This window comes from Perognathus longimembris, chromosome 28 (genome assembly GCF_023159225.1).
Source record: "Perognathus longimembris pacificus isolate PPM17 chromosome 28, ASM2315922v1, whole genome shotgun sequence".
In the NCBI taxonomy this organism is placed as follows: Eukaryota; Metazoa; Chordata; class Mammalia; order Rodentia; family Heteromyidae; genus Perognathus; species Perognathus longimembris.
The window spans coordinates 102,796,078-102,812,780 of NC_063188.1; the positions used below are offsets into that span (position 1 = coordinate 102,796,078).

Consider the following 16,703-nt stretch of genomic DNA (forward strand, 5'->3'; position numbering starts at 1 on the left):
AACTTTCTTTTAGGTCTTGTATGGACTGCTTTACTTCCTTATTTTTCTGTGTCTTCTCTTCTCCTTTAGGTGAGTGACTATTCATTGCACTATATTTCTTTCTCTTGGAATTCATTTAGCTTTTTGTTTGTGGATTCCATGAATTCCTCTAATAATCTTTGGTTAGTGTCATCACATAACCTGTGTAAGCTTTCTATCTTTCATTAAACATATTTATCAGCAGTGTGTTTTAAAGCATTTTGAGAGCTATCTTCTAGATCCTTCATTGTCTGCTCTATTGCCTGGATATTTTCTATGGGAGTTGAGGTTCCTTGACTTGCCATTTTTCTTGATTTTCTACAGATTGTTCTGCCCATTTGGGAACAAACACAAATCTAAAATCACAACAGAACATAATTTAAAGGGGAAAAAAAACAACCTAGTTCCCTGCATTTGCATAGACTTTAAATCACAGGTTTTAAATCATAGATAGGTATTCCCCTATCTAAATACTCCTTCATTTTTGATGGGAGAGGGATATTATGGTGCAGAAAAGGAGATTATATATAGTTGTAGCTAGTGATAAAATCTGTTGTTAGGGGTCAGGATAAATAAAAACAAACCAAAAAGATAACAGGATGAGCCAATTGGACAGAGTCAAAATGGAAACAGATACAGTCCAACTAACAATTAGGGATCAGAGGAATAAGGAAAACAAAGAGAGTAGGACCAGAAATAAAGGAAAACAAGTTAAAGTGAAATTAAAAGAAATAGAAAAATAAAGTAGGGAGAAAAAAGAATAGAATAAAGAAAGGGAAAGAAAAAGAAGGGAGAAAAACCTAAAATATATAACAGACAATTGAAGCTGGGTGCTGGTGGCTCACGCCTATAATCCTAGCTACTCAAGAGGTTGAGATCTGAGAGGATTGTGGTTCAAAGCCAGCCCAGGCAGTAAAGTGGGACTCTTTTTTTTTTTTTTTAAAGTTTTTATTATCAAAGATGTACAGAGAGGTTACAGTTTCATACGTTAGGCATTGGATACATTTCTTGTACTGTTTGTTACCTTGTCCCTCATACCCCCCTCCCCCCTCCCCCTTACCCTTTCCCCCCCTGAGGTGTTCAGTTCACTTACACCAAACAGTTTTGCAAGTATTGCTTTTGTAGTTGTTTCTCTTTTTTTACCCTGTGTCTCTCAATTTTGGTATTCCCTTTCAATTTCCTAGTTCTAATACCAGTGTACATGGTTTCCAATATACTCAGATAAGATTACAGAGATAGTGTAGATACAATCACAGGAAGGTGGTACAAGAACATCATCAATAGTAGAAGCTACAGATACACATGGGACGTTGAAAGTAGTTACAACTGTGATATAACAATCATTTCCATAACATGGAGTTCATTTCACTTAGCATCATCTTATGTCATCATAAGGGTATAGCTATTGGGCTCTTGTGATCCTCTGCTGTGACTTGCCTAAACCTGTGCTAATTATTCCCAATAAGGGAGACCATAGAGTCCATGTTTCTTTGGGTCTGGCTCACTTCAGGAAAGTGGGGCTCTTATCTCCACCTATCCACCAGAAAACTGGAAGTGGTGCTGTGGCTCAAAGTGGTAGAGTGCTAGCCTTGAGCTGAAGAGCTCAGGGACAGTGCCCAGGCCCAGAATTCAAGCCCCACAACTGTCAAAAAAATGATCAATCAAGAATATAGCTTCTTAGTGTACATGCATGTTGTGATGTGTGGTCTGTGCATCAGATTGTGGCCAAATTGGCTGTGGGCTCCTCTTCCTCCTTTCTCCCATGTGAGCTCTTTAAATTCCATGGTGAAGGTAGGCATAACACTCCGGGCTCAACCTCTGCTGCCATTTTTGGTATGCACTGAATTCTTTTTATGTAAGTAGTTTATAATCTTCTTCTTTGACATATATCCGTATAGTTATAGCTTACTTGGTATGACTCTTTAGACATGAACCTGATGGAACCCTAAAACTCTACTTCTTTGGAGAGAGCTTAGGTTGTTCCCTGTTTTCTTTCTGACATCTTTCTCCCTTCCTGATCATACTTTTGACCTGCTAACTTCCAGAATGCTTTATAAAAATCAAATTAAGAGGGCTGGGGATATAGCCTAGTGGCAAGAGTGCCTGCCTCGGATACACGAGGCCCTAGGTTCGATTCCCCAGCACCACATATACAGAAAACGGCCAGAAGCGGCGCTGTGGCTCAAGTGGCAGAGTGCTAGCCTTGAGCGGGAAGAAGCCAGGGACAGTGCTCAGGCCCTGAGTCCAAGGCCCAGGACTGGCCAAAAAAAAAAAAAAAATCAAATTAAGAATGTGTAATTAAAAGAATTTTGAAAGCTAATAATTAAACTTTCTGATTGCAAGAAGCTGGAGAGCAATAGTGGAAAACTGACAGGATGATGAGTCTTCAGTGGTGCATGTGAAAAAGGAGCCAGCATACCAGATACATGATGTTTTAGTTGAGAACTTGTTTGCTATTGATGAGTTAGTTAATGTGTTAGTTGAGAATCTGTTTTTTGTTCTTGGGTAATTCCATAGTTTTGTTTAGAACAATAATAAAAGATTACTTGGTGTTGATTTTTGCACTGGAAATTACACAAACAAGTTATAGTACCCGCTTTTTAGTCTCATAGGGGAGTGAAGTGTCAGGTGTTTTTGCAATAAGAATTAAGAGCAGCTCTGAGATGAGCCTAGGAGCGTTCATTGTTTAGCCAATGAAGCATTTAAAGAGACCAAGAGGATTGGGCTTTGAAATGGATAAGTTAAGATTGGCCAGGCAGATATTTTGAGGAGTTGCTGTGAACTAGACTGCTGCGATACAGAATTCAGCTCTTATACTTATATATTATTCTTAGGCAACTGTGTATTAGTTTTCTCATCTGTAAAATGGGGATAGTAATTACACTGACCTTTAAGAGTTATCAGAAGAAATATGTGTAAAACATTTAAAGTGATCTGGCATATACTAAAAAATGGAAGGTAAGCTTAATCTTATTTTAGTAATGGGGTGTATAATTGGCAGGTAGTTGTTTTTGTGATTTTGGGGTAAGTGAAAGTGATGAATATAGAACAGTGGTTTTCAGTCTTCAGTGTATATCACTTGGGTAATTAAAATATGTGAACACCTGGGCCTCATCTTTGACCAATGTAATCAGTGTCTCTGGTGTTGTGTGACCCCAAGTGATTATAGGGTTCATTAGAGCAGATAATCCTGATTCATGACTATTTTCAGAATTCAGGCTTAGTTGCTGTGATGTTTCCATTTACTAGGTTGAAAAATGGATTGAAAGAAAAGATGATACTTTGACGTAACGCTTGAGTTGTCTAAGAATCTTACTAGCATTCACTTGCTTTAACTTTTTTTCCTGAAGTACTGTGGTTTCAATTTGGGGCTTCATACTTGCTAGGCAGATACTTTACCATTTGAACCTTACCCTCACCTCATTTTGCTTTGGTTATTGATAAAGGGTCTTGCTTTTTGCATGGGCTGGCCTGGCCTGCAGTCTTCTTATTTATGTTTCCCATGATAGCCAAGATGACAAGCATACACTATCACACTCACCGTATGTGTTGAGATGTTTGTCTCATAAATTTTTTTTGCTCAGGATGGTCTTGGACTGTGATCCTAGTGATCTCAGCCTTTTAAGGAGTTAGGATTTACAGGTGTGAGCCATCATAATCAGCTAGCTTTAAGTTTTTGGAAGTATGGAATATTTTTATTTGTTTCTAAATGTTGGATATCACTCAGATCATGTTCTTGTTGGCTACATTTTATTCCTTCCATTTCTTTTAGTATACTGTCTGCTGCTGGTTTTATTTGGGCTTAATCACATTTCAACACACCTGTGTAATTTACACTAGGTTTGTCTGACTTCCTCTATTCAAGTTTCTTGTTGATTACTTTCCTATGTCCCCAATCAGTGCTACTAGTACTACTAGAAACATGTTCCCTTTACCAGAGCACAGGTATTTGTTATTCACCAATGAATATTAAATTCCTGTTACATACCAAAAAGAATGTATTTCTTGAATGTAAATGGATGGATTAGTCTGATTTTGTTTCTTTCCAGGGTCTTAAGTCTGCAGAAAAAAGTGAGATGTTGGCAAGCAGAGTTTCTGATCTCTGAGGACTTCATTCTTCCTGCATTAATTGATAAATATGGAACTTATTTTTTGGTTGCCTAGGATTATAAGACTACAATTGAGATAATGGCTCTTAATATAATTAAACAGTAAAAAACATTTTTCCCTAAAAATGTCTTGGTAGGAACCACCAAAGCCACCCATAAATAATTTTAAAGTGGGGATGAAACTGGAAGCGATTGACATAAAGAATCCTTACTTTATCTGCCCGGCAACCATTGGAGATGTTAAAGGAGATAAAGTCTATGTTCAGTTTGATGGTTGGAGTGGAACATTTGATTATTGGTGCAAGTATTACTCCAGAGATCTCTTCCCAGTTGGATGGTGTTGCCTGACAGGAGATGTATTACAGCCAATTGGAACTAAGGGTAAGCTAATAACTAATGATATGGGTTTTAAAATTTTTACTGAAATTAAGTCGAACTGCTTTTGGTGACATTATGGTTAGCATTAGTGGTGTTAGTCCTTCATTGCCAACTGTTTTGTAGGCAGTTCAGCAAGATCACTCTCTAGTTTAGAGAACTAGAGATAAAGTGAGGGCATGTTTAGAATTCTTGATCTCATCATCTTCTTAACTTTCAGTCCCTACTGGAGAATATGAGCAGAGCTAATAATCACATTTAAAAAAAATTTTATTGTCAAACTGATGTACAGAGAAGTTACAGTTTCATACGTTAGGCATTGTACTGTTTGTTACCTCCTCCCTCATTCCCCCCTCCCCCTTTCCCTTCCCCCCATGAGTTGTTCAGTTGATTTACACTAAACAGTTTTGCAAGTATTGCTTTTGTAGTCGTTTGTCTTTTTACCCTGTGTCTCTAATAATCACATTTGAATTTTAGAAGTCTTCTTGCTATAGTAATTGAATGGAGGGAGAGGAGATAAGCTACTTTTGTAATTATTCAATTAAAACTTGTATGTATGTATAGTATACACAGGCCCTGAGTTGTTTCCTAAGCACCAAAAAACAAAAAAAATATTTTTACATCCGTTATTCTATTGTTCATATCTCTTTTTTTGGTTGGTTGTGGGGGTTGAATTCAAGGCCTAGACACTGCCCCTGAGCTCTTGAGCCATGGCTGTATTTCCAGTTTACTAATGGTTAACTGGACATAGGAGTCGCATGGACTTTTCTGCCTAGGCTGGCTTTGAACTGTGACCCTCAGATCTCAGCCTTCTGAATAGCTAGGATTACAGGCATGAGCCACCAGCACCTGGCCCATTGTTCGTATCTTAAACATAATTTTTGGCACTACTTGGATTAAACTCAGGGCTTCATGCTTCTGGGCAAGTGCCCTAGGACTAGGATATGCCTCTGGACTTACTTTTGCACTGGTTATTTGGAAATAGGTTTTTTTGTGTTTGTTCAGGCTTGTACCTAAAGTTTGATCTTTTTATTTATTTATTTTTTTATTTATTTTTTTTTTTGGCCAGTCCTGGGCCTTGGACTCAGGGCCTGAGCACTGTCCCTGGCTTCTTCCCGCTCAAGGCTAGCACTCTGCCACTTGAGCCACAGCGCCGCTTCTGGCCGTTTTCTGTATATGTGGTGCTGGGGAATCGAACCTAGGGCCTCGTGTATCCGAGGCAGGCACTCTTGCCACTAGGCTATATCCCCAGCCCTTATTTTTTTTTAAATTATAAAATGTTATGCCAGTCTTGGGGCTTGAACTCAGGGCCTATGCACTGTCCATGAGCTTTTACTCAAGGCTTGCCCTCTACCTCTTGAGCCACAGCTTTACTTCTGGCTTTTTGTTTTTTGGTTAGGTGTTAGATTTGAACTCGGGGCCTGAGCACTGTCCCTGAACTCTTTTGCTTAAGGCTGGTGCTTTGGCTCACTTTGAACCGTGATCCTCAGATCTCAGCCTCCTGAATAGCCAGGATTACAAGTGTGAGCCACTGACACCTGTCAAGATCCTCCTATTTTATGTTCCCGCTATAGCTTAGATGACAGGTGCACCACACTCTGCTTTTTCTGTTAAGATGGAGTCTCATGAACTTTTTGCTTGAGTTGACCTATAATTTTTATGATGCTACTGATCTCAGCCCCCTAAAGAACTAGGTTGTTAAGCATATGCCCCCACACCAAGCAATTGCTTGAGAAAAAACTTTGCAAAGCTAACCTTGATCCATGATTCTCCTGATCTTAGCCTTCTCAGTGGCTAAGATTGCAGGTATGAACCATGGAGCTTGGATGTTAATTTTAAAATGTTGAGAAAAACAACTATTGAAAACAGTGTTTATAAGATTTTTGTCTTACTTTCAAGTTACATTAATACTTTTTTAATCTTAAGTAAAAATGTACATGTGAGTAAAAAAATGTAATTCTCTGGAAGCCATTTTAGATTTCTATGCTATTTTGGTAATGTTTGTCATCTGTAATGCTAGGTTTCCTAAGTTGAATATTGTGATTATCTATATTTTCTTTCAGAGAAAAGTCATCAAAATATTGAAGCTCCTTGGTGATTCCTCCAAGGGCCTAGACATGTCTAACATGGTCTTCTGTGATAGAATAACTGCTGAGCTTTAAGTCAGGTCTAAGCATAGAACCAAGTCATTGGCCTAACTTTAATATAAACTTAGTAGTGAAATCAACTTTATAGAAATGAATTTTACATAAAATTTACCTTGATAAATATATTCAAACCAGAAAAAAAGGATAGATGTAGAAAATGAGTAGGGGAGGTATTAGAAGAGGGTGGACTTTATTATATGCTAATACTACAGTACTATATATCATGACTTTTTTGCCAGTCCTTGGGCTTGAACTCAGGGCCTGGGCATTGTCCTTGAGCTTCTTTTGCTCAGGCTAGCATTCTATCACTTGATCCACTTGTGGCCTTTTTTGTTTATAAGGTACTAAGGAATTGAACCCTAGGCTTCATGCAGTCTAGGCAAGCAGTCTGCTGCTAAGCCACATTCCCAGCCCCTGATGTTCTTGTATTGATTTACACCAGAAACTTTTTTGTTTCAGTACCGGAGCTTGGACTCAGGAGTACATGTTCTTGCTTGGCATTTCTACTCAAGGCAAGAGCTCTACCACTTGAACCACACCTCTACTTTCTTTTTTATTAGGAACTTTTTTTTTTACTAGTTTCTTGCTGCCATAACTCTAGGAAGAAGTTATCAGCTGCTGATTTGTAAAAGCTCATATGATACAGATCTATGTGTGTATGATGCTAAGATAAGAAAAGCATAGTCTCTGTTCTCAAGAAGTTTGCATTCTAGTTGAAGAGAAATGGAAGGATAGACATGTAAAATATAAAACAGAATTAATAACATAAAAATAAAGATGTGCTTTGATACAGAGGCCATCCAAAACTTCTAATCTGAGCTGGAGGGAAAGGTAACTGGGTGAAGGAAACTTCACAAAATGACAGGTGATATGACTACTAAGAAAGATGTTAGTGCTGGGGCTGGGAATGTGGCTTAGGAGTAGAGTGCTTGCCTAGCATTCATGAAACCCTGGGTTTGATTCCTCAGCACCACATAAACAGAAAAAGCCAGAAGTGGTGCTGTGGCTCAAGTGGTAGAGTGCTAGCTTGGAGCAAAAAGAAGCCAGGGACAGTGCCCAGGCCTTGAGTCCAAGCCCCAGGACTGGCAAAAAAAGACAGATGTTAGTGCTGTGGACAGAATGGAAACACAGGTAAGGTGCACATATAACAGAGGTGTAAATTTTCACTTTACCATAAAAGCTGGTGAGTTCTTTTTTGGGACATGTTGAGTTTAGAATGTGTGGCTGAGAATGCTGTTGTCTTCCAATAAAAGTTCCTACCCTTTTTTTCTTCATGATACCATTTATCTTCCTAGCATAATGACTTCATTTCCTGCCCCTAGAAGTACAGTACAGCTACGAGTGTAAGTACAGATAGTGTGTTCTACTTCAAGGAAGTATAGAAAGATGAACGATCCCCTTTCTTCCTTTTTCTTGCTTCTATCCTGATATTAGAAGTGTAGTTTTTACTGTGAGTTTCTATCCTAGACCATGTGATAGGGACTCCTATGTACTACAGAGTAGAAAACAGGAAGTAGTTGTAGTTCCTAAGAACTTTGTAGGGTAGAACTTCATATTAGTTTATATAGTTCATTTACAGAACATTCTTTGAGAGAAATAAACAGATCAATTTCTAAGTACTTAGCTACAACTATTTTAGCTTTTTCTTTTTTCTAACTGATCTGGGTAAGTTTAGGACATACAAATACCTATCTTCGTTGGAGAGCGGCACATACAGATGTGAACCCTACATAAAAGACATCGGCTAGTTAAGCAGATAAGTTGCGACAGGTGGGAATGTAGATGCTGGGAGGTTAGTGGGTACAGCTTACACAGTATGTTAATAGTGACAAGTAAAAGTTTTGAATATGTTTTTAATTGTGTATATGGAACAGGAAGAGATAGGAAAGACTTAAGACAGAAACTCGTGAGCTAAAATTTAGAATAGTATTTCTTGCATTTGAATCACCTGGAGGCCTGGACTGGCCTCAACCATGAACCTTTCTTTTTCAGCCTCCTAAGTAGGTAAATCGACAGGTATGAGCCACTGGCACCTGGCTAGGTGTTAATATACTTTTTTAAAAAAATTAAAGATGAGTAGGATATTCCTTCCTTAAAGATTTTTGTGCCCTGAGCTTTTCTTTTGCTCATAGTTAACTGTACCACTTGAGCCCCAGCTCCACTTTTGGCATTTTGGTGATTAATTGGAGATAAAAATCTCAAAGATTTTTCTGTCAGGGCTGGCCTGGCTTTAAACTATTTGTAAAGGATGGTGGCAATTTCGTGTTCCTTTGCCCTAGCAAGTGAGGGTATGTTACTCCTTCCTCTTGGATTAATAAGTGATAGAATGTGGATAAAAAGGTTGCAGACATGTAATGCTTTCTGTCACAGGGGAGATTTACTACATACTAGTCTTTGAGTATGTCAGCAGCAAAACAGTAGACGGTTTCAAATTGTAAAATGAAGATCTCAAAAAAAAGTAGTTGGAGGCCAGGTGCTGATGGTTCACGCCTCTAATCCTGGCTACTCAGATTGAGATCTGAGAATTGCGGTTTGAAGCCAGTCCAGGTAAGAAAGTCTATGAGACTCTTATCTCCAATTAACCACCCAAAAATCAGAAGTAGATTTGTGGCTCAAAGTGGTAGAGCCCTAGCCTTGTACAAAGAAAGCTCAGGAACCATTCCAAGGTCCCGAGTTGAAGCTCCATGAATGACCAAAAAAAAAAAGTAGTTGGCTTTTGAACAGGTAAGTAAATAATTTCATAGCTCTTTCTATGAAGAATTTTTATTTGGCACAAGTATGTAAAATTTAATTTTAACTGATAATGAAATTGTTGAAGTGTGTGTGTGTGTGTGTGTGTGTGTGTGTGTGTGTGTGTGTGTGTGTGTGTGTATTTGCCTTCAAACATGGACAAATGTAATCCTGGCAGGTAATCTTCATTCAAGATAATAAAATTGTCTAGATTAGGCTACCAGATAAATAGTAGCTACAGATCATTTGGGCATTAGTAGCCTTTCCCTGATAACATTGTGTAGATTATTTACTGTAGTATATGCAGCATTATTTGATAAACACATAGGAATATAATGTATTATAGCTTTAAATGTGTATAATTTTTATTTTTCAATTATACCTCAATAAAGCTAAAAAAAAAAAACCCAAGCGCAGAGGAGTGACCAGACCTCTGAAAGATGAAGAAGAAGCCATAGGTAGTTGCTTTGCTTTGTTTTTCTATATTGATTTGCAAGATTATTACTGTATATGGTAAAATTGAGTAGTATCTGAATAGACTTCTGAGTTAAGAAAAATTGAAAGTAGTAAGTCAAAACTGCTAGAAATTTTCAATGTTTCAAAGTTAACTATTTTTTATCAAAGCCTCTCCCTGCAATCCTAGCTACTCAGGAGGCTGAGATTTGAGGATCGCAGTTCGAAGCTAAGCCCAAGCAGGAAAGTCTGTGAGACCCTTATCTACAATTAGAGACCCTTATCTACAATTAACTACCAAAAAAAGCCAGAAGCAGAGCTGTGGCTCAAGTGGTAGAGTGCTAGCCTTGAGCTAAAAAGCTCAGGGACAGCACACAGGCCCTGAGTTCAAGCCCTAGTACTGGCTCACATAAAAAAAAAAAACAACCCTCTATATTTTCAGATAATATAAAATCTTAATATACATTAAACATTTAAAATGGTATCTTTGTTTTATTTTGATGACTAACCTTTGGGAATGAAGATTAAGTTAAACACTTGTGTATTCATAAGAAGATAATGCTTTAATTATGTTATTTTGTTTTATTTTTTTGCGATGTTCTCTCAGTTCCTGATCCAAAGGTTGTAGCTGAAGCACAATCTTCTGCTTCTGAAGAGACCCAGAAGCCACAGAAAACCAAGGGAACAACAACACAGCCGACAAGGAAATCTAGTAGAATTAAAAAACCTAAACCTACTCCAGTTCCTAAGAAGGGCTCTGTTAAAACTACCACCTCAAAGAAAACCAAGGTTAGTTTTATACCTTGTTAATTTGTATTATAGGTCTCTGCTGTGTTTATTATTTATTACATACAGTTAAGAAATTTACTAAGAATATGCTGAAGTGTTTTTTTTGCAATACAATTTTTTTAATTGTAAAGGTGATAGAGCGGTTACAGTTACATAAGTAAGGAAATGAGTAAATTCTTGTCAAACATTGTTAACCACTCACCTGGCAGAGGTCTTAACGAATGTACTAAGACTATATAAATCTCTTAAAGGCCTAACATAGGACAGCGTGATTGGTATGGGGGGGTAAATTTCAACTTTTTAGGCAAACATTGTACTTCTTACAGCCATTTTGGACATATAGTGTAGGTATGTTTATGTTCAGGCTAGTTAATTTAAAACCCAGTAAACTTCATGTGTATGAAGTATATTTTATGTATATAAATTATTCCTTAGTATACTGGTAGGGGGGAGGTGGGCATTAATGTGATAAATTCAGTAATACTGGAGTTAACATCCAGCTTACCGACTCCTCTGAGGAAAGCAGTCCTAAAATCTGGAAATAATAGAAAAAGAGCAAGTAATTAAAGATACTGAAGAATGAGTGGAAGCAGATAGGTTTTTGTGGCAAGAGGAGTGCACACTAGGAGAAAAGAGTATTTTACAAAAACAAGTTTCCATTTTTGTGGGCTTTAGTGTTGTACTTTATGGAACATGTTAGATATCAATAAAATGAGTAGAAAAACTACTTTCTGTTCTGAGGAACAGAGGGAGTCTCAAACTCAGTGTACCAGTACCTCTGACAGATCCCTGATCACACAGATGCTAGCCATTTTAGCTAAAGTAAAAAATTTGCACCGAGGCTGGAGTTAGGTCTCAAGACCAGAGTTTAAACGTCAAAGTCCAACCAGGATGATCACTAGCTTAAACAGATGAAATAACACTTGTTAGAGAAAATATAACCTCCCAGAGATTGTACAAACTAACATAATATATTTTATACAATCCAAAATTCCCAAATACAATGAGATACATTCTCAAGAAGGAAGTAAAATCAACTAAGAATGACCCTAATAGGCTGCAGATGTTAAAACTAGCACCACAAAATTTAAAAGCGAGCCAGATGCCAGTGGCTCATGCTTGTAATCCTAGCTACTCAGGAAGCTGAGATCTGAGGATCTTGATCGTAAGCCAGTCCTGCAGGAAAGTCTGGGAGACCCTTTATCTCCAATTAGCCACCAAAAAGCCAGAAATGGAAGTGTAGTTCAAATGCTAGGGGGCCAGCCTTGAATGAATAAGCTAAGGGATAATTCCTTGGCCGAGTATAAGCCCCAGTACCAGCACCAGAAAAAAAATTAAAGTGATTATTGAAACTATTATTTTTTTAACTGACACAATAGATTTTAACAACTATTGACACCTATAAAGATTTTTTTAACTGACACAATAGATTTTAACAACTATTGAGACCTATAAAGATTTTTTTTTAACTGACGCAATAGATTTTAACAACTATTGACACCTATAAAGATTGAAACTATTCTTGGTTAGGTTCAAAACATATAGACAGGGCTGGGAATATGGCCTAGTGGTAGAGTGCTTGCCTTGCATACACGAAACCCTGGGTTCAATTCCTCAGCACCACATATGTAGCTTTTTTTTCCCCTGCCAGTCCTGGGGCTTGAACTTGAGGTTTGGGCATTATCTGTGAGCCTCTCTGTGCTTACGGCTAGCATTCTACCACTTGAGCCACAGTACTACTTCTGTGTTTTTCTTTGTATGTGCTACTGAGGAATCAAACCCAGGGCTTCATGTATGCTAGGCAAGTACTCTAACCACTAAGTCACATTCCCAGCCCATCAGCATCACATGTGTAGAAAAAGCCAGAAGTGACGCTGTGGCTCAAGTGGTAGAGTGCTAGCCTTGAGCAAAAAGAAGCTAGGGACAGTGCTCAGGCTCTGAGTTCAAGCCCCAGACTGAAAAAAAAAATTAACACACACATATATTTCCCAGCTGCTGAAAAAGTCAATTAAGTGGAATAATGGTGAAGATATAACTCCAAATCACTTCTTTAACTCCCATATTTTCCAATTCCAATGCTGATTTGATAATTTTGAAGAGATTTTGTCTAGACAACATTATTTAGTGATAGATAAGTGGGAGGGAAAAGTACTACAGTTTTTCTTTTATAATGAACTATTTTTTGTTTCATTGAAACATTTCAGTTCAACTCCATCTTTAGCTTCATTATTCCATCATGAAAATATGAGGATTCTCATGTAGATACCTATATTCATGCCTCAGTTATTGCCGTTTTCAGTTTAGATAATCATTAAATCTGGAACGTGAGTAAAAATCCTCTTACAATAAACTCTACTTTGCAAGATGTTATTATTTTCTGTCTTAAGGATTTCAAAATTATAAAAGTACATTTTCTATGTAAATGTACCTGTATTCAATTTGCAATGGGAATGTAAACAGTGACTTGGTATATCTCAAGTCAAAAGATTCAGATTTTTAAAATACAACAATCTTGAATGCTGTTCTATTTTTTACTCCTTTGTCCCTGATATTATTAGTACCCCTTCTTGAGTGAATTAATGTTCTAATATTGGAGAGTATTGTTTGAAAGTAGTTCCTCAAAAATCCCATGAATTCATATTACATAAACTACTCATGAAGTTTAACAGTGCTTAGGAGATGTTTGGTTCTTACATGCAATGGTCATAATTTTGTATGGACTTTCACAAGCCATTTGTAATTTTGTCAACATTATTGATGTATGCAGTCTGGAGAAATGCAAGGTAGACACAGCTGAGATAAGCAACTGATTTCTAAGTGTCCTTACCTTGCTGAGAGTTTTTTTTTCCTATTAGAAATTTATAGACTTTTATGTAGCAGTTTGAAAAATTTGCTTCAAGGAAGGACCCTCAAAATAAAATAAGTTTTACACAGTGAATTATTTTGACTAAGGTGTGATGAGTAGAAATAGATCAAAGAATGTTGGTATCTTGGTCACTTCCTTTCGCACTTGGACAAGCTCATGGACATTTCAAGAATACTTTGGAAAGTACTGCAGTTCATGATACACAGAGGATTCCAACCTGAGGACTTCTGGTAACTTAGTTTTGTGAACCATTGATGGCTTTAATTTTGAGCATGCTGTAAACTTATGTTCTTTGTTTTCTTTTTAACAGGAAAAATTTATTCCTGTGTTATGTTCCACATCTTCAGCTTCTCTGCGTTCTCTGACCAGAGGCCGTGGTAGTTCTAAGGATGCTATTCCTGGACCATCTAAAATAGTGATGTCTACAGGTAATTTAGTATTTTAACTGGTTGTAAAATTCCCTTATATTCTGTATTGTTTTCAGTATCTGGGAGTAATTATTGGAAATAAGAGGTAAAAAGGTGATAATAGTCAATATTTCTTTAAGCATTTTCACACTAAAGTACTTTATAAGTCATCATGATCATTCAGCTTGATATTAAGGAAAAATCTATTTAAATTTGTAAGGTCACGTGAAAATTCAGTGTCTTTTTTTTTTTATAAGATTTATAACATTTTGTTAGTGAATCGAGTCCCATTTTCTTTTGTGATTGTATAGTGTGTATTTTTTTGTTAATTGTTTTGCTAGTCCTGAGGCTTGAACTCGGGGCTTAGGCTTTGTCCTTGAACATTTTGGCTCAAGGCTCTGCCACTTGAGCTACAATTTCACTTCTCTCTTTTTGCTGCTTAATTGGAAATAAGAGTCTCACGAACACTCCTGCTGGGCTGGTTTTGAATCACGATCCTCAGCTATCAGCTTCCTATATAGCTAGGATTACAGGCGTGAGCCAGAGATGCTCGGCTATTGTATGTATTTTTTTACATTTTATTTTTTAAATTGTACTTTCTTTTAGGCAGATCTTATTTATTCATTTATTTTTATTTTTGTTGGTGGTGGGGCTTGAACTCTGGGCTTGGGCACTGTCCCTGAGCACTTCTGCTCAAGGCTATTGATCTGCCACTTGAGCCAAAGTGCCACTTCCATTTTTCTGGTGGTTAATTGGAGATAAGAGTCTCACAGAGGGCTGGGAATATGGCCTAGTGACAAGAGCACTTGCCTCGTATACATGAAGGCCTCAGTTCGATTCCCAGCACCACATACATAGAAAATGGCCAGAAGTGGCGCTGTGGCTCAAGTGGCAGAGTGCTAGCCTTAAGCAAAAAAAAGAGTCTCACAGACTTCCTGCCTTGGCTTGGCTTTGAACCATGGCCCTTAGATCTCAGCCTCCTGAGTAGCTGGGATTATGGGCCACAGGTGCCCACCTGTTGTATGTATTTTTATAACTACTTTATAGCTTTTACATTTTCATTTGAAAATACTTTCTCTTGATCCTTGCCTATCTAGTGTCCTGGCTTTGAATGTTCTTTGCTATGTAAAGAATGTGAAAGCAGACAGATCCAGTCAAGTCAATTCCTCTTATCACATTCCTTATTATCACACATTTTCTTATTCCTTTCCTGGTTTTAAAGAACACATTCTAGTGCTTGCTCTCCTAGGTCCTTACTTATTTTTCCTACACTCTTCTATTCCTTGGACTTTTCCTTCAACATTTTTCTTTCTTGACTAAAAGAAATTACATTATTTTTTAAAAAGAGATCATTTTACCAAGTATTAATATAACATACTTTATTTTACAGTTTGTTATTTCTGACTTCCAGTCCATTATCAGGAGAGATTAGCTAAAAAGAAAATACAAGCTTGACCATATGTAAACTAAAAATGTGAAATCTGAAATGCTTTAAAGTTTAAATATTCTTGAGCCCTTAATGTGATACCACAAGTGACAAACCCCTGACTTCATATGGTGGGTTGCAGTCAAAAGACAGGTGTCTAAAAATATTGTAAAAGTATTATAATCACCTAAAGGCCATGTGTGTAATTTATTTCTCATATATGAGATATAAAAGTTTTGTGTTTAGACTTAAATCTTATCTCCAAGATATTCTCATGAAATATACACTGATATTCTGCATTCTGAAATACTTCTAGTCCCAGGCATTTCAGATAAGACATAATCAACTAATGTAACAGATAAGAGATAAAATATTAAAATTCTTAGCAGGCAGTGGGTAGCTTGTACCTGGTACCCCCTAACTATTCTGGAGGCTGAGGTGTGAGGATCACAATTTGAATCCAGCCCAGACAGGAAAGTCCAAGAGACTCTTACCTCCAATTGAGCACCAAAACAGCATAAAGAAGTATAGTGCTAGCTTTGAGTTAAAAAGCCTAATGGTAGTGCCTTGGCAATGAGTTTAAGCCCTAGGACCCATACAAAACACTGAAATTCTTGTTCAGCTTCACTTGTATTTGAGAGAATGTATCTAGGGCATTACTATAAAAGTTCAACATAGTAAAACAGACTAATGAGTTTTTTCAATAATAAATATAGACTATATATGAAAGTTATGGGGTATGGACACTCAATGTATAGACACTGTCCCTGAGCTTTTTTCGCTCTAGGCTAGCTCCAGGCTAGCTAGCACTCTACCACTTTGAGCTGCAGGCACTACTTCACTTCTAGGTTAATTGGAGATAAGAGTCTTAGGAACTTTCTGCCAGAGCTGGCTTTGAACTGTAATTCTCAGATCTCAGCCTCCTGAGTAGCTATGATTACAAAAGTGAGCCATTAGTGCATAGCTTATCTGCATGTTTTTACAGTGCATATTGATGTATATTTATTGATTTTGATAAAGAAAAATGATTAAAAGTTGATAATTGAGATTATAATTGAATTCTCTATCAGGCTTCTATTAGTTTTTCATGAACTTTGCCATATATAGAATGGATATCTTTTATTGTTATTGTTGTTGGTTGTGGGGCTTGAACTCAGGGTACAGACACTGTCCTTGACCTTTTTTGTTCCAGGTTAGAGCTCATCCACTTTGAGCCACAGCTCCACTTCTGGTTTCTAGTTGTTAATTGGAGATAAAGAATCTAATGGACTTTCCTGCCTGGGCTGGCTTTGAACCTCAATCCTCAGATCTCAGCTTTCTGAGTAGCTAGGATTATAGGTGTGTGCCACTGGCACCAGGCTTTATTTTTATATTCTTAATAAA

General features: G+C 37.3%; 1 protein-coding gene across 1 annotated transcript in view; it reads left to right on the forward strand.

Annotated features, from left to right (window-relative positions):
• The window catches only part of Scml2 (Scm polycomb group protein like 2), a 61,413-nt gene that overhangs the window by 32,382 nt on the left and 12,328 nt on the right, over nt 1-16,703 (forward strand). Inside the window, exons 7-10 of the mRNA XM_048335494.1 lie at nt 4,265-4,508; nt 9,772-9,837; nt 10,461-10,621; nt 13,798-13,915. Coding sequence (XP_048191451.1) covers nt 4,265-4,508; nt 9,772-9,837; nt 10,461-10,621; nt 13,798-13,915 — 589 coding nt within the window. The remainder of the gene's footprint in view (nt 1-4,264; nt 4,509-9,771; nt 9,838-10,460; nt 10,622-13,797; nt 13,916-16,703) is intronic.